The sequence below is a fragment of the Pristiophorus japonicus genome, chromosome 5 (genome assembly GCF_044704955.1).
Source record: "Pristiophorus japonicus isolate sPriJap1 chromosome 5, sPriJap1.hap1, whole genome shotgun sequence".
NCBI classification, from domain to species: Eukaryota; Metazoa; Chordata; class Chondrichthyes; family Pristiophoridae; genus Pristiophorus; species Pristiophorus japonicus.
The window spans coordinates 45,828,035-45,847,123 of record NC_091981.1 but is presented as its reverse complement, the minus strand read 5'-3'; the positions used below and the strand labels follow the sequence as shown (position 1 = coordinate 45,847,123).

Below are 19,089 nucleotides of genomic sequence, written 5' to 3'. Positions count from 1 at the left end.
GGAAGCGGGCGGGGGGCGGCGGGGAAGCGGGCGGGGGGCGGCGGGGAAGCGGGCGTGGGGAAGCGGGCGGGGGGGCGTGGGGAAGCGGGCGGGGGGGCGTGGGGAAGCGGGCGGGGGGCGGCGGGGAAGCGGGCGGGGGGCGGCGGGGAAGCGGGCGGGGGGCGGCGGGGAAGCGGGCGGGGGGGGCGGCGGGGAAGCGGGCGGGGGGGGCGGCGGGGAAGCGGGCGGGGGGGGCGTGGGGAAGCGGGCGGGGGGGCGGGGGGAAGCGGGCGGGGGGGCGTGGGGAAGCGGGCGGGGGGGCGTGGGGAAGCGGGCGGGGGGGGCGTGGGGAAGCGGGCGGGGGGGCGTGGGGAAGCGGGCGGGGGGGCGTGGGGAAGCGGGCGGGGGGGCGTGGGGAAGCGGGCGGGGGGGGCGTGGGGAAGCGGGCGGGGGGGCGTGGGGAAGCGGGCGGGGGGGCGTCGGGAAGCGGGCGGGGGGGCGTGGGGAAGCGGGCGGGGGGGCGTGGGGAAGCGGGCGGGGGGGCGTGGGGAAGCGGGCGGGGGGGCGTGGGGAAGCGGGCGGGGGGGCGTGGGGAAGCGGGCGGGGGGGCGTGGGGAAGCGGGCGGGGGGGCATGGGGAAGCGGGGAAGCGGGCGGGGGGGCGTGGGGAAGCGGGCGGGGGGGCGTGGGGAAGCGGGCGGGGGGCGTGGGGAAGCGGGCGGGGGGGCGTGGGGAAGCGGGCGGGGGGGCGTGGGGAAGCGGGGAAGCGGGCGGGGGGCGTGGGGAAGCGGGCGGGGGGCGCAGCAGGATAAAGAGGTTGAAAGAGAGGGAGAGAAACAGAGTAAGAGAGGGAGAGAGGGATTGCTGATTTTTAAAAAAAATGCAAACTGTCAAAATCACCGTAAAATGAGATGTGGTGCAACATTGAACTGCAGCAGTTTAAAATCTACATGCAATCTCCAGTGAGCACAGACCAGGGATGATGGGCGACTGTGAAAAGGAAAGGCGTTAACTGGGAACTACTCGAGCTCAGGCCTGGGTATCGCGGACAACGACGTTTACATACAAGAGCCCAACCAAGAACCAACTTTGAGATGTTCAACTTGGACATCAGTCAGTCCACAATAAATGAGTGCAAGCGTTATCTGCATGTAAACATGGCTTGGGGAGCAGCAGGCTTTGATGTGCTGGTAAATTTAAACACAGACAGGAAACCACACGTCTGAGATCAGACACATGATTCGCTTCCAACCACAGATACAGTACACGACGCAAGCAGCAGACAATCTGTTTTCAGTTCATGTAAAGAGAGAGAGGACAGCTGGAATCTTCAAATGCTGTTTAAATAGTGACTTCAACCTCATTTTTCAGGTAGTTAAAGAATCCAGCCTTTGATGAGTTAAGTTTACACAAGGCAGGCTCCTTCCACTTTTTTAGTGGCTTACACTTAACACAAGGGCATCAAAGGGTTTCAGACATCAAAGGGCCTTCATCAGCCACCCAAGTCTGTTATCCCCATTGTCTGATTTGTCACACTGCTCGCCTGGCATCCAGTGTTCGATGAGCAGAAATTTGCTTCAATCAAAAATTGGGAAGACCCAAAGCCATTGTCTTCAGTCCCAGCCACAAACTCCATTCTCTAACCACTGACTCCATCCCTCTCCCTAGCCACAGTCTGAGGCTAAACCAGACTGTTCGCAACCTTGCCGTCCCATTGAACCTGAGCTGAACTCCGATCCCATATCCTCTCCATCGTCAAGACCGCCTACTTCCACCTCCGTAACATTGCCCATCTCCACCCTGCCTCTGCTGCTGAGCCCCTCATCCAGGCCTTTGTTACCTCTCGGCTCGACTATTCCAATGCACTCCTGGCCAGCCTCCCACTTTGCACTCTCAGTAATCTAGAGCTCATCCAAAACTTTGCTGCCCATGTCCTAACTCACAAAGCCCCATTCATCCATCACCCCTGTGCTCGCTGACATACACTGGCTCCATTCTGCAATGTCTCAATTTTAAAATCCTCATCCTAATTTTCAAATTCCTCCATGGACTCGCCCCATCTCAGCTCTGTAATCTCCTCCTACCCGTCAACCCTCCGAGATTGCTGTGCTTCTCCAATTCTGGCCACTTGTGTATCCCTGATTTTCTTCGCTCCACCATTGGCGGCCATGCCTTCAGTTGCCAATGCCCTAGGTTCTGGAATTTCCTCCCTAAACCTCTTCCTTCAAGACGCTGCTTAAAACATATCTCTTTGGCAAAGCTTTTGGTCACCTGTCCCAATATCTCCTTATGTGACTCAGTGTCAAATTCTGTTTGATAGTCCTGTGAAGTGCCTTGGGACTTTTTACTCTGTTAAAAGCACTATATAAATGCACGTTGCTGTTCTAACAGTAACACGGACTGAAGCAACTATTTGCCCCTCCTCGCAACATGCTGTGAGCGTCAAGATAGCAGCATAGGGGATGGAGGGACGAATGTCAGCATTAGGAATTCCTGAGATACAGTCTTTCTCAAATTGGTTTTAGAAGTGCCAAACAGGATTAGATGGATCAATCACCAAGGCATGAAGTTCACCAACTCTGATGACTGCAGTAAGTGCAAGCAGAATTATGGTCAATCAGTAACACTGAACAGACTTGAAAGATTTAAGTACCAGATGGGTTTAAACTATTAAAAACATTGGTTTGACTTTTCAGGCACTCTTCCTATGTTGAGTGCTCATCACCTTGAATTCATATTGCAAAAGCAATTTAACTTCACAAATTATTAAACACCTCCAAGCTGCAACAAATCAGAAGGGTGAACCAGGGGACAAGATGATAAACTACAAGATCAGTGAAACCTGGGTGTGCTACAAGACAGCTCATGATTATATTACATCTGTAAATAAGGAGACTTGCACTTATATCGCACCCTTCATGTCACCAGGAAGTCCTAAAGCTCTTCATAGTCAACAAGTTGTAGTATCTTTGCACTCTTCCCTTGGAGAATATGAAATAGTGGAAGGATTCGCTGGCTGATTAACAGTCTGATAATGTGTCGCACACACACACGGACATAACAACAAACATGTTTCATAATCATCTCACCCAACATACCGACTTCATCACTAAATATCAGGCGATCATTGCATTCCTCTGTAATCGAGCATGAGCACATGTAGAACACAGAGCCCGGAACCTTCTTTTCTTTCATCTTGCATTCTGTATTATTGTAGTCGTCCAGTAGGTATCCATACAGAGGGATTGTTGGAAGATGGCACAGTGTTTCTACTGTTACCGTGGCATCTTGCTTGCTCCTAAAGTTTAAGAAAAAGCAGAAGTGCTAAAATTAAAGGTGTGAGGAAAAACAGATAAAAGGACTTTGTGACGACCGAGTATGGAATGTACCAGAAGAGGCAAGAGACTCAATACAACTTCTAGTACAGGTCTGACATGTCAAAAGTAGGCCGAACTCCAATGAGCTTGACAGACCTAGGCCTACCGTGTTTAAAACGATAAAAGAATTTGATAGGGTAGATGCAGAAAATCGATTTCCTCTGTTGGAGGTAACCAGAACAAGTGGCACAATCTTAATTAGAGCTTGGCCACTGGGGAGTAAAAGCTGGAAGCGCATTTCCAAATAAAGGGTAATAAAAATCTGGAATTCTGTTCTCCAAAAGGCTGCGGATGCTGGGGGTCAATTGAAACTTTCAAGACAGAAAACGATAGATTTTTATTAGGCAATAGTATCAAGTGATAGCGAGCAAAGGCAGGTAAATGGAGTTGAGGTACAGATCAGCCAAGAATTTCACATTTCCACTACACTTTGTGTGAAAAAAGTAAGAAAAGTGGCTTCAATTTGTGCATAGCAAGATCCCACAAATAGCAATGAGATAAATGGCCCGATTATGTGTTTTAGGTGTCGGTTGAGGGATAAATGATGTTCAGGACACCAGAAAAAATTCCCCAGCTCGTCCTCAAATTGCATTGTGGGATCTTTTACGTTCCCCTGGTCAATAGCATATAAAAATATACCTTTGCGACGGAGACCCTGGCTACGGTGAAATCAGAATAAATTGGGAAGAGGAGGGGTTCATTTACCAGATCGAGACACACACTTCTTCCTTCTTCTCACAGATGGAGGTCTTGGAGCAGTTACTGCTACAGACACCACTGTTGGTGCACTCGGTGGCCTCGATGTCACAGAACTTGCAGAGATTTCCCACCCCGTATTGCTTTTGCTCCAGAATCTTCAAGAATTCATCTTTTGATGGAAGAGAACAATAAGGGTTAAACTTACCAACAAATCAGTCCACACAGACTTCCTTTCTAAACAAAGAATAAAAATACACATTATTGCAAAAGATACTTTGTAAAGTGCCAAATCCAGCTCTGGTATCCGCCAGGAATCGAATCAGTGAATAGTACAGAAGGATGCCATTCGGCCCATCATGCCTTTACTGGCTCTTGAAAGAGCAATCCAATTAGTCACACTCCCCTGCTCTTTCCCCATAGCCTTTCAAATTTGTCCTTTTTAAAGTAAAGTAAAGATCCAATTCCCTTTAGAAAGTTACTATTGAATCTGCTTCCACCAGCCTTTCTGATAGTACATTACAGCTCATAACAAAATCGCCGAGTAAAAAAATTCTATTCATCTCTTACCTGGCTCCTTTCCTAATTACCTTAAATTTGTGTCCTCTGGTTACCAATGATCCCACCAGTGGTAATAGCAAGCTTCAGGTTTGGGCATAATCGTCAATTTGCGCCCGTTTAGAGAAGTGTATTTTTCTCCCTTTAGGTTACCGCTCAATCTCATTTGCATACATATTGCTAAACTCATGATTTGCCTTGCCCAGAGCAATAGAGCAGTGTTTCAAAACTTAACTTCTAAAAATAAAAATTTGCTTTAAAAAAAAAGTTCCTCAATATATTTAAGAATGATAGTGGTTCATTTTGATTAATACAGCTGACTGTTCAGCCATGAGCTCATTGAAAGGCGGTGCAGGCTCGAAGGGCCGAATAGCCTACTCCTGCACCTATTTTCTATGTTTTCTATGTTAACACTTGTGAGTAATCAGATTTTAAATAACTGAAAAACACAAAAAAAAATATACAGAATCATTTGCTAGTTATATTGGGGTCAGTTTCTTAATAAGTTAAAAAATTATATTCAAATGCTTTTAAAATGTGTCTATTAGTCTCCTTGCGTCCAAAAGAACCAGGTTAATTTTTAAGAGCCTCCTTGAAGGCATGCAAATGAGTGCAATTAGTAGAAACGCGCCATGGTGATTAATCCCCCCCTGGGGGTGTGGCCAGTTTTGTGGGTGGGGCCTGCTTCTAGCACAACGTTTTTTAAACTAGCGCAAAAGCTTAAACGTCTGTGATCTTTTGCGTGGGTTATGCCGACTTTGTCCGAATTGCACCAAAGAAACCAGCACAACCTCTATCCTTTGTGTATTTGTGACCCTGGCCCAGTATTTGCTAAAATTCTAATTAATTTTGAAACAGAGCTGCCTTCAGATATCTTCGATTCCATTCTACTAATCACCACCTATGCATAGGACTGCTGTGGCCATTAGCCTCTGCATGATGTGTCAGCTGAGAGTCAGTGGGCAACACTCGCCTCGGAGTCAGGTCATGGGTTCAAGCTCCACTCCAGAGACTTGAGCGCATAAGCTAGGCTGACATTGCAGTGCAGTACAGAGGCAGTACTGAAGAGGTACCGTCTTCCGAATGAGATATTAAACCGATGCCCTGTCTGCTCTCTCAGGTGGACGTAAAAGATCTCTTCGAAGAAGAGCAGGGAGTTAGCCACGGTATCCTTGCCAGTATTTATCCTACAACAAACATCACAAACAGATTATTTGGTCATTACCTCATTGCTATCTATGGGACATTGCTCTGCACAAATTGGTTGCTGCATTAGCTAGATTTCAACAGTGACTACGCATCAAAAAGTATTTCATTGGCTATAAAGCACTTTGGGACATGAAAGGTGCTATATAAATGCAAGTTTTTCTTTCTCTCTCCAATTCCCAAATAGATTGTGCTCAGAAATTAAACCCAGCAAGCGGATAGGTGGATCAGAATGGAATATATTCTAACAGGTAAGTTTTACATTTTTTTTCTTCTTCCCAGTTTTCTCCCATATGTGTCCTGATTCTTTCTGGAATATGGTTGTTACAGGCATTTGCACCCATCGGGTTATTTTTACCCTGCCAAATGGCTAGCTATTCAATCATACAGCCCCGCGTCCATTCTGTCCTCACCCAACATTCACAGCCCACCTGTGTTATCCAGAAGGGGAGTCAGGAGCAGGCCACTGGCTAATTTTTTCACGTCCCTTCAGTGGTCAGATGAATCTTAGCTGCCCTTCAGTTCCCTTGCTTGAGAGTGGGCAGCTCATCCAGGACAAAGCAGCCTATCCATCACCTTGAACATTGACTCCCTTCACCACTGGTGCACATGGCTGCATTGTGTACTATCTACAAGATACACGCAGCAACTCAATCTTCGACAGCACCTTCCAAACGCCCGACCTCCACCACCTGGAAGGACAAGGGCAGCAGATGCAAGGGAACACCATCACCTCCAAATCACACAACATCTCAACTTGGACATATGTCGGCCATTCCTTCATCGTGGTTGTGCCGAAATCCTGGAATTCGCTACCCAACAGTATTATGGGGTTACCTTTACCACACGGACTGCAACGGTTCAAGGCGGCAACTCACCACCACCTTCTCAAAGGCAACTAATGATGGCCAATAAATGCCGGCCTTGCCAGCAACGGCCACATCCCAAGAATTAATTTATTAAGAGTTCAGCAATCAAACTGGGAACATAGAAACATAGAAACATAGAAAATAGGTGCAGGAGTAGGCCATTCGGCCCTTCTAGCCTGCACCGCCATTCAATGAGTTCATGGCTGAACATTCAACTTCAGTACCCCATTCCTGCTTTCTCGCCATACCCCTTGATCCCCCTAGTAGTAAGGACCTCATCTAACTCCTTTTTGAATATATTTAGTGAATTGGCCTCAACAACTTTCTGTGGTAGAGAATTCCATAGGTTCACCACTCTCTGGGTGAAGAAGTTCCTCCGCATCTCGGTCCTAAATGGCTTACCCCTTATCCTTAGACTGTGACCTCTGGTTCTGGACTTCCCCAACATTTTACCACCAAAGTGGATAACCTCACATTTATCCACATTATACTTCATCTGCCATGCATTTGCCCACTCACCTAACCTATCCAAGTCGCTCTGCAGCCTCACAGCATCCTCCTCGCAGCTCACACTGCCACCCAACTTAGTGTCATCCGCAAATTTGGAGATACTACATTTAATCCCCTCATCTAAATCATTAATGTACAGTGTAAACAGCTGGGGCCCCAGCACAGAACCTTGCGGTACCCCACTAGTCATTGTCTGCCATTCTGAAAAGTACCCATTTACTCCTACTCTTTGCTTCCTGTCTGACAACCAGTTCTCAATCTATGTCAGTACACTACCCCCAATCCCATGTGCTCTAACTTTGCACATCAATCTCTTGTGTGGGACCTTGTCGAACGCCTTCTGAAAGTCCAAATATACCACATCAACTGGTTCTCCCTTATCCACTCTACTGGAAACATCCTCAAAAAATTCCAGAAGATTTGTCAAGCATGATTTCCCTTTCACAAATCCATGCTGACTTGGACCTATCATGTCACCTCTTTCCAAATGCACTGCTCTGTATGGCTCAGCATCGTGTAGTGCTTCAACCCACCCGGGTATTGGGGAGTGATCAATTTAGAATTTTTTTACTTCATGGGTGGTTAAGGCTCACAAACAGGAGTCTTGTAGACATTCCTTGGAATATGAATTCCTTTAAAAAGGCGACACCGCCATTGGAGAGGTCAGGCGCTATTGCACACTGCCACAACAGAGCCCAGTTTGTGAATGACATGTGATCTCTCAGATTGCATTGAAGTCCAACTCAAAAACTTCGATTCCACAGAAAAAGAACTTGCATTTATTTAGTACCTTTCACATCCTTGGAATGTCCCAAAGTGCTTCACAAGCCAATGATCCATCATCATCATAGGCAGTCCCTCAAAATTGAGGAAGACTTTTCCACTCTAAAAGTGAGTTCTCAGGTGACTGTACAGTCCAACACGGGAATTACAGTCTCTGTCACAGGTGGGACAGACAGTGGTTGAAGGAAAGGGTGGGTGGGGAGTCTGGTTTGCCGCACGCTCCTTCCGCTGTCTGTGCTTGGTTTCTGCATGCTCTCGGCGTCGAGACTCGAGGTGCTCAGCGCCCTCCTGGATGCTCTTTGGGTGGTCCTGGGCCAGAGATTCCCAGGTGCCAGTGGGGATGTTGCACTTTATCAAGGAGGCTTTGAGGGTGTCCTTGAAACATTTCCTCTGTCCAACTGGGGCTCGCCTGCCATATAGGAGTTGCAAGTAGAGCAATGCTTTGGGAGTCTCGCGTTGGGCATGCAGGCGATGTGTTATGTAGGCAAATACAACAGGCAATTTGTACACAGCAAGGTGCCACAAACAGCGATGAGAGAAAATGATCAGAATTGAACATATATAAACTCCCCAATACCCGTGCCTGAATGGTGATGCCTGGGGATCTCCCAATATTCGGCCTCATTTCCATCATGCGGGCGAGCTGTTGATGGTAGCAGGCAGCTCACCAGCGGATAGCTCGCCAGCGAAGCATGATTGAAAATTGGGCTAATGCTGTCATTGCAGCAGCCCTCAGGTTAAGTGGGGGGGGCATCAGGGGCGAGGGGAGGGGCAATCAGGAGCGAGGGGAGGGGCTCCTCTAAGCTCCACATTCAAGTATATTTTAAACATTTAACTTGATGGTTGTGGCCTTCAGACGTTCCTTTAAGGACCAGCTATTAAGCTGCATGTAGACCAGGTTTTCCTGAGTGGAGCTGGCACTGGCTGCCTCCAGACAAACCAATCTTGCAGTGGGGGGGCCTCATTTGCAAAGAGCCTACCACCTGTTTAAGGTGTGGGCACTGCAAGCGATTTTTTTGGCCTTTACTAATATGGCTGGCGGGACACTTCCGGCTTGTAGTGAACGTTTGTTTCCTGCTCTCCATTAAGGAGGCTTAGGGGATCCTCCAACACCAGAAAAATAGGTGCAGTGCCATTGAATTTCTAGGCCACAATGTGTTATGCAGAGTATTCACAGGTGCTTATGACGCTATTTGGTCACTATTCAAATCTCCTGAATACAGCAGCATTTAAAATTTTTTTTTTTTTAATAAAGTAGGCCAGCACTACTTCACTTCCAGCTAGGGTTGGGGAGGGGGTGGGATAATGTTTACAACTAAAGGCTGAGGACTGAATTCTTTATTTCCACGTATGCATCAGTATCAGTGGTGACACATTGCATAATTCCAGGGACTGCGAAACAGAGACAAAATTTTATTTATCAGACAGCACAGTTTAAACCACCCAGTCTGAGAAAGATTATTTAACCACATTTCTGCCACACTATCTGCGCCATCACACTGAAACCGGGTCAGTGCATCACGGAGACATGTACTTACACGCTTTTTTTTGGCCTGACTGTGCAAGAACTGTTGTCAAGGAGGGCAGTAAAACCCAGTGAGCAGATCGGTTTATAAGTAAAGTTTTCTCAAAAGCAGAAGGGAGGGTAAACTGAAGAGAATGTCACTACCTGCTACCCATCCCTCACCAACAACTGCCACATGTTCAATGGCACAAGTGTGACAATCCCAATTTGGATCATATATGTATATTCACCATATATAATTATGTGGGTATATTGACCTTGGAAGCTATTGGACTTATATATTATGTGAATATTAATTATATCTACCGAGCAGCATGGAGCAGTGAAAAGATCCCATGACACCAGAACGCTTGAGCAAAGTGTTCAAGGTTGCGTTATGCAGGGCCGGGTAACGATGAACTAGTTTTAAATTCAGTGCTTTTCCATTTGCCTCGTGAACTGCACCATTGTTTAACATTTCATCATTCTACGATGAGTGCACAAAATGTAGCGCTGCGTACTTGCCATTGCTATGGTGCATCAGTGGCTCGCTCAACATTTCCAGACCTTCCCACAACCTGGTATCCAGCACTATTTGATAAATGGTATTCGGTAATTTGATAGTAAATTACCATGGTCCATAGTCAACTTTCAGCAACCAAAACAAAAGAGATTTTGTGATATAAAATGACACTAGCTCTGTTGCCGCAACCATACTTCAGTGAAGCTTAGAATGTTCAGGCCTCTAACATAACCAACCCAGTGACCAGTCAGCCAAACATGTCGAGTGTCTGAGCAGAGAGGGAGCATTTAATGCAGATTGTGAAAGTTAAACAGTCCTCTCTCACTGAATGTGCAAGGTCTCCTCAGTTCAAAAGCTATGTCACGAGTGACTCAGTCACAGGGAATTTTTCCTTTAAACAGACAACTACTGATTCTGTCACTAAGAGTGTAACACTACAAAACATAGTCTTGCTTCAGAGAAAATCCGGATCTAGTTTGACAAAACAGTCTAAATAGAGTCACAAAGCATGGGAGCATTTGAACAGACTTACACTCGTTAAGTTGTACGTGTTACAGTTGCAGATTCGGTGTTGGGAAGTTATGTGGGTTTATATTAATTGATCTTTATTTTCTGCATTTCAAATTCTGATTTAAGTTGAAGTTCAAACTTTTGGCAGTATACTTTCTGATGGACCACAGCATCTGGCAAATCATTTGTGACTCCTTGGCAAAGAGTAATCACATCAAGCATTCTGGCTTCAATATATCTCAATACAGCTCCCTACAGAGATAGAGAGAGAAAAAAAGTAAAACAAAAAAAAATGAAGAAAAGGAACATGCATTTCTATAGTGCCTTTCATGACCTTAAGTGTGTCCCAAAGCACTTTACAGCCAATGAAATACATTTGAAGTGTATTCACTGTTGTAAATGTAGGGAAAGTGGCAGCCAAATTGCACATAGCAAGGTCCCACATATAGCAATGTGATAATGACCAGCTTTTTAAAAATAAAAGTGATGTTGCTTGAGAGATAAATATTAGCCAGGACACTGGAGAGAGCTTCCCTGAAATAGTGCCCATGGAATCTTTTAAATCCACCAGAGAGGGCAGACGGAGCCTCAATTAAACATCTCATCCGAAAAAAGGCACGTGCAACAGCGCGGCACTCCCTCAGTACTACATTGTCAGCCTGGATTATGTGCTCAAGTCTCTGGAGTGGGACTTGAATCTTCTGACTCAGAAGCAAAAGTGCTACCCCTGAGCCAAGGCTGATACCATTGTTCAATTCTGTTTCATCATTATGGCAAACATCAAGTGTTATCCAGACCCCAGTTCTGTAGGAACCTCTGTTCCCTAGATCCAATAAGACCATGATCCCAACGGTATCCTTCTAATTGACCACAAGATGTGTGCCTCCAAAATGACGCAAATAATTTTCGTAATGTCCTGACACTGCTAAGATGTGCAATTTATTGATGATTCCCTCAAGCAAGGAGAGTTACTAGAGCATATCTGATAGGAATATAGGAAAAAGATGAACAGGTAAAGACCTACTGGTCTATCTAGCCTGTCCCACACAGATGCGATGTCTTGTGCATCCCAGCAGATACCCTCCGCCCACCCAGTGCCCTGGGAGAGGCAAAAAAAATTAAAAACCCAGGCCAATTAGAGGGGAGAAAAATCTGGAGAATTGCTCTCCAACCCCCTCAGGCAATCTAAACGAGTCCAGGAGATCACTCTGGCCCCGATTAACATAACAGGTTACCTCCCTCGCGCTGATGAACAAGTTGATGGGTTAACGCTTCGAAAAAAACAGATGGCCTGTTTGAAGTTTATGACAGTGTTCAGGTAGCTGTCTGAATGTGATAGCATTCCCCTTTGATAGATTGCTACTAGTGCAAGTACAAGAGGCCTACCGACCTCAGCCTATGCCCATTGATCAGCAGTTTCCTTGAAAAGTCTGTGTGCAGGGGGGGTGGTTGGGAGGAGGGCTGGGTGGTTGTGGCGAAAACAATGCCCGACATACACCCCCTCATTTGGGTCCTCCGGGTTACTAAGCTGTGTTGGCACTCCATGGAGCCCGACAAACAAGTCAATTCTGTTTTGCTTGCATTCTTAGTGCCACTCAAAAGATTACTGCAGCTGTCTCCTGTTTGACCAGAGTCAGCAATCAGCAAACATGCCGGCACAAGTCCCAGAGGGAGAAAACAGCCCCAGTTAGCTTCAACACAGCAATGGAATGCTTTATGCAGCTATATATATATATATATATATATATATATATTCTTTCACTTTGGGATGGGCTCCCCTTAAAGCAACCAACGTCCTCAGCTGGAAACAACGCCCTGATTGTGTGTGCTATGCAATGCTAACTACAGATCCAAAGCTTTGCTCGTGCAACTTCTTGCTGGGATGTTAGCAAAGTAAAAATCGCTAGGATGTAAAAATACAAAAACAGAAATGGAGCTTTTAGAAAAAAAATGCTAATTTCAACTAGCTTTTTGGTCAGACCCTGATTTCAAGTGAGGCTCACTGATTTTCAGTCAAAAGGCAACTGTTTCTGCTATTCTTAAATATAAAATGGCAGGTTTACTCATATTAATAATACCTCATGGTTGTTTCCAAAAAGATCTGCTCTTGGCATTGCTGCATTTCCCACCTATTTGAGTTTCTCTGCACTACTGCCCCTTCAGGAGGAAGGTGTAACTGCAAGCCTGAACCCACTAGTAGAAATTCATTGATGGGGCATACATTTCCAAACACTGGATACACATTCGGAGCAGCAAGCTGCAGGCAAAAAAAGTAATCGCCGATGGTCGGCAGAGATTACTGCTGTCACTGCTGAAGGGGAAATTATGTTTGACAAATTTGCTAGAATTCTTTGAGGACAATGAACAGGGTGGATAAAGGGGAACCAGTGGATGTAGTGTATTTGGACTTCCAGAAGGCATTTGACAAGGTACCACATAAAAGGTTACTGCACAAGATAAAAGATCATGGAGTTGGTGGTAATATATTAGCATGGATAGAGGATTGGCTAATGAACAGAAAACAGAGAGTAGGGATAAATGGTTCATTCTCGGGTTGGCAATCAGTAACCAGTGGGGTGCCGCAGGGATCAGTGCTGGGACTCCAACTATTTACAATCTATATTAACGACTTGGAGGAAGGGACTGAGTGTAACCGAGCCAAGTTTGCCGATGATACAAAGATGGGAGGAAAAGCAATGTGCGAGGAGGGGACACAAAATCTGCAAAAGGACATAGACAGGCTAAGTGAGTGGGCAAAAATTTGGCAGATGGAGTATAATGTTGGAAAGTGTGAGTTCAGCACTTTGGCAGAAAAAATTAAGAGCAAGTTATTATTTAAAATGGAGAAAGATTGCAAAGTGCTGCAGTATAGCGGGACCTGGGGGCACTTGTACATGAAGTACAAAAGGTTAGTATGCAGATACAGCAATTGATCAGGAAAGCCAATGGAATCTTGGCCTTTATTGCAAAGGGGATGGAGTACAAAACAGGGAAGTCTTGCTACAGTTGTACAGGGTATTGGTGAGGCCACACCTGGAATACTGCATACAGTTTTGGTTTCCATATTTACAAAAGGATATACTTGCTTTGGAGGCAGTTCAGAGAAGGTTCACAAGGTTGATTCCAGAGATGAGGGGGTTGACCTGTGAGGAAAGGTTGAGTAGGTTGGGCCTGTACTCACTGGAATTCAGAAGAATGAGAGGTGATCTTATCGAAACATATAAGATTGAGGGGGCTTGACAAGCTGGATGCAGGGAAGATGTTTCCGCTGACAGGGGAGACTAGAACTAGAAGGCATAATCTTAGAATAAGGGGCCGCCCATATAAAACTGAGATGAGGAGAAATTTCTTCTCTCAGAGGGTTGTGGATCTGTGGAATTCGCTGCCTCACAGAGCTGTGGAAGCTCTCTTGAATAAATTTGAATAATAAGCTCTCTTGAATAAATTTAAGACAGAAAGAGACAGTTTCTTAAAACGATAAGAGAATAAGGAGTTATGGAGAGCGGGCAGGGAAGTGGACCCGAGTCCATGATCAGATCAGCCATGATTGTATTAAATAGCGGAGCAGGCTCGAGGGGCCATATGGCCTTCTCCTGCTCCTATTTCTTATGTTCTTATGATCTTATGCGGAGTTACAAGTCTCTCTCCTTCTCAAAATTAAGCCATCATAAGAGCAATGTGCTAGGTGTCAGCTGTGGCTCAGTCGGTAGCATACTTGCCTCAGAGTCAGAATGTGGGTTCAAGTCCCACCCTCGAGACTGGAGTACAAAATCAGCTGACACTCCAGTGCAGCACCGAGGGAGTGCTACACTGTCGGAGGCGCCGCCTTTTGGACAAGACATTAAACCATCTGTCTTCTCAGCTGGACATAAAGATTCCATGGTACTACTTCATAGGAGAGATGTGGAGTTCCCCCTGGTGTCCTGGCTAATATTAATCCTTCAATCAACATCGCTAAAACAGATTATCTATCTGGTCATTATCAGTGTTGTTTGTGGGAGCTTGCTGTGTGCAAATTGGCTGCCGCATATCCTACTTTACAACAGTGACTACACTTCAAAAAAAGTACTTAATTGGCTGTAATGCTCTTTGGGATGTCCTGAGGTAGTGAAAAGTGCTATATAAATGCAAGTCTATCTTTTTCTTTCTTCTTCTCAAGTATTTTGTGGACATGATCAAAGCCCAAGGTTAAAATCAAACAAATCTGATCCTTCGGTCAGCTATTTAAGTAACTGATTATAATTTCAACAAAATAGAGAACAGTGCTATTTATTTGAAGCTAAAGTTGCTGTTGTCATCACAGGATGGTCCAATGAGGGAATTACTTTGTAGTTATAATTTCCAATTCGAAGAAGAAATTAAGAGCCTTGTGTATACAGCTATTAATATATTAAAACTTCGATATCTGCTCTCACTTCCTGTCAACTTCTTCCATTAAATAAATTCCTATGTCCACATTTAGGGCCCAAGTTTCCACATGATTTGCGCCTGATTTTTAGGAGCAACTGGTGGAGAACGGACTATCTTAGAAATCGCAATTCTCTACATTTTTTTTTCTGCAGTTCTAGTCAGGTAGAACAGTTCTACTTTGGAACAGAATTTTTTCTTCAAAAGGGGGCATGTCCGGCCACTGACGCCTGATTTCAAAGTTTCCACAGTGAAAACGTACTCCAAACTAAGTTACAATGGAGCAAGTGAAGATTTTTGTAGAACTGAAAATAAATCCTTATTTATACTTCTACAAATATTATACAAATAAATCCAACCTGAATAAACATTTATAAGCAAAGAAAAGATTAAATAAACCATCTTCCTACCTGTGTGAAAGTGCTTCAGGCACAGAGAATGCTGCAGTCAGCCTGAGGCGCCCGTTCTTCCTGCGAGGGGGGGGGGGGGGGGGAGGGGAAGAGGAGGCGCCCGTTCTTTCCCGCGGGGCGGGGGGGAGGGGAGAGGAGGCGCTCGTTCTTCCCGTGGGGGGGGGGGGGGGGGGGGAAAGAGAGGAGGCGCCCGTTCTTTCCCGCTGGGGGGGTGGGGGGAAGGAGGCGCCCGTTCTTCCCACCAGGAGGTGGGGGGGGGGGGGTGGGGGGGAGGGGAAGGAGACAGTGAGAAGGCTGCAAGTGCTGATGTGCTGATGGCAATGTGCTTTTATTAAAAAAATGTTCAAAAATTAAACAGCTACAAAGAACTACAAAAATGGCCGAGTGCCAATGTTTTTTTCACACTGAGCATGCACGAACGCTCCAACGCGCACGCGCAGCGTTGCCGGCAGGAAAAAAACTAATTTAAATAGTACCCGCCCCCTCCAACTTACAAAATCGGCGCGAGTGTAGGCTCCGCCCCCCTGGGCGCCGCGCCAGGCAGACAAGGAGCTGCAGAACGCTCCAGAATCGCGATTTTTTTTTTTAGGCGCCGTTCTAGGCGCGAAAAACGGGCGCCCCGCTCGGAGGGGCGCCCGATTTTTATCATGTGGAAACTTGAGCCCATTGAGTGGAAGCTGCAGCACGACCACTGACAAGCGGGTGCAGTTACAGTATAACAAGTTTACGCGGGCAATTTCCATTCTAAGTGGGATATAGGAAGTTATAGCAAGATACTAAAATAGTGGCAGAATGTATGACATTAAAATGGGGACTAACTTACAACTGCCACCCTGGTTTAATTATCCATCGCTATCTAACCCTGCTTTAACTAACGACCGTCTGTGAGCAGATGCCATGGGAAATTTTACATCTGTGTGCACTTCCGTCAACTTTTCCTATGTTTACATTTATATGTAGATAGAAAGTACACACAGATGTAAGATTTGTAATGCATTACTAGTCCTTGATTGCCGCTGGGTCAAAATCCCTCCTGCATGGTGAAGGTCCTTCCACTGTGTAACTTCACAGTGGGAGTACCTTCACCAAATGGACTACAGCAGTTCAAGGCAGCGGCCCACCACCACCTTCAAGTGCAACTAGGGATGAGGAATAAATGCTGGCCTTACCAGAGACGCCATCTCCCGAGAATGAATTTAAAACTCTCCCATGGCATCTGCTTATTGACACTCTTTATTTGGCAATTGCATCCATCAATATACTGCTCCATAAAAATTGGTTTACCCCCACCCCACAAGTCACAAAAACCTACTGGGCCCTACTCTGTGACAAGGAGTGGCTGAAGTGCAACAGTTAACCATCCGTCATAAGACTATAGGAAGGGAACAGGGTGGGCAGTACAAGCAGATTAAGAGCATCATTACTCAATGTGCTCTCACACAAGTGGAGCAAAGATAAGAGAGGAAATCAGCAGCCACTAGACACATTAGCCACTGAAGGAGCCATGTCAGATGAGATAAATTAATTACATAAATTGCTTCCCCACCCCTACACACACAAACTGTGTAAATTATTAAAATAAAGAAGGAGAATCCTTCTCAAAGTAAGTATTTAAAAGTAGAATTGATATGAAACACCATTTCATTCCTTAAAACAGTTGTAATGAATATTTCCTCCCTCGTCTCCACGACCCCTCCCGTTTGTTCAGGAGGCTACACTACAGTTTGGTGTTTTTGGCAATGTGACCTCTTGCGGCTTTCACCAGGTTGATTAGCTCATTTTAAACTGATAAATTATGAAATGCTTCAAAACTGGCTTCTCATTAAATCCCGCAAATCGGATTATGGAAGAGATCCCATCAACCGTTCAAAAATAGAGGGGAAAGTCAAGCAAATTTAAAAACGCAAAACCTATTACTACTGCCTCTCAGCATATCTTCGTCTAAACTTTCCGCATTTCTGGAGAGTCACTCAAACACCGCAGTAGGTCGGGTTACCAAGCCGTTGGATTGCTCGAGAGTCTCCAGGAATTGAAGGTGTATCTCCAGGACACTGCTATGAGAAACTAATGAGAAAAATCATAGTGACATTAAAAAACAGTGCGATTTTTTTTCATTTTATTTAAACATTTATTTATAAAAATATATGGACACGGGATAAAGAGGCTGTTTGACAGAGTCAAACATCATCCAATCGGGTAACTAAGAGCCTGAATGCCTTCCGTTTGGCACAAAATGGCTGTGCACCATGAGCATGGACACGGCAGGTTGGCAGCTAGCTATGTGATGAAACCTCCAGGAATACGTCCAACCAGTATCAGACACCATAGCACCAAGTGATTTACAGTGAAAGGCCGATTGGACGATCACCAGCAGCTGCCTCTATTGCCTTCTGACAAAATTCATCTCTTGATAGCCATTTAGATTATTAGCAACATTCCACCTTAATAACAGGGTTGGTTGCACCAGCTCACTCTGAAGCCGAACTTGCACCACTTCAAACATAAACCAAGGTGCATTCAATCGTGTAGTGACCGCTTGTAACTCAAGGCCCATTTAAAAATTAAAAAATACATTTTATTTGGAGGGTGGGCCTTTGCTTCCACAGGCACCAGTCACCTCCTGCTACATCATCCAAGTTGTGTCAGTTTTCACATGTGCATCTGGACCGTGCGTGTTCGCAGGTTATTCAATCGAGGGGCATCACAGCTAAGCACAAGCCTAGGCTCATCGGATACTTTGAGCTTCTTTTAACATTGCAAATCTAACCTTTAGTTTAAAAAGGCACACAAATGTGTTTGCCTGAAGCTAAAATGAGACAAAATTACCATTGTAACTCTAGGAATAGTGCACTCTAATTTCGTGTTATTGAAACATAACTACTCATTTGCCACCATTTTCCCTAAAAGTGCGTTTGTTTTTTTTAATTTCCCGTCCTGTTTCTGAAAGCACTGGTTCCATGGGGACTGGTCACTATCCAGCATTTCATTAGTGTTCATGTCAGAGCCTGGTTAGGGATGGTCAGCAGGCTATTTGACTGCCAGGGCATCACAGCAGAGCCCAATCCAGTCCTCACCAACATCCACACATATCCAAGCGGGACTCATTGGAAAGCACCAAAAAGCAAGAACTATAGCAATTTGTCACTCCCTAACTAAGGTCAACTGTAGTGGCCCTACTACTACCCCAGCTGAAATCAGCTAACTCAGCACAGATTGATTCTGGGATCTTTCTGGTCTGTGTGGCTCAGCCGATTAAATAGAATACATTTAAAAAAATATATAAATGGAATTAGAATCAATATTAAATGTTAAAATTGGGCAGTGCACCCTTAACCAAACTTCCCTCCTGGACAGGTGAAGCAACAGATGCAATTATGAGCCCCTACTCTACCTCCCTCCGTCCCATACACTGCCTGGGAGCAGGAGGGTGACAATGACAGTCGCAATCCCCGCACCTCATCCATGTTGGAAATAACAGCCGGGACAATTTTGTAGAATAGTACCAGGGATGAGGGGCTTCAGTTATATGGAGAGACTAGAGAAGCTGGGATTCATCTTCTTAGGGCAGAGAAGGTTATGGGGAGATTTAATAGAGGTGTTCAAAATTATGAGGCCTTTTGTAGGCAGGGAGAAGCTGTTGGATGAGGAGAATTTTTTTTTTTTAAAACGCAGTAAGTTATAATGATCTGGAATGGTGAAAACAGATTCAATAGTAACTTTCAGAAGGGAGTTGGATAAATACTCGAAAAGAAAAATTT

At 45.5% G+C, this 19,089-nt stretch overlaps 1 protein-coding gene across 2 annotated transcripts in view; it reads right to left on the bottom strand.

Annotated features, from left to right (window-relative positions):
* tgfbr2b (transforming growth factor beta receptor 2b) overlaps nucleotides 1–19,089 on the bottom strand; it is a 75,470-nt gene that overhangs the window by 45,747 nt on the left and 10,634 nt on the right. The window contains exons 2-3 of one of the 2 annotated variants that reach the window (XM_070880578.1): nucleotides 4,061–4,223; nucleotides 3,068–3,276 (exon numbers count right to left, since the gene is read on the bottom strand). In XM_070880578.1, the coding sequence (XP_070736679.1) occupies nucleotides 3,068–3,276; nucleotides 4,061–4,223 (372 nt within the window). The remainder of the gene's footprint in view (nucleotides 1–3,067; nucleotides 3,277–4,060; nucleotides 4,224–19,089) is intronic. The other variant, XM_070880580.1, reaches the window with a different exon arrangement.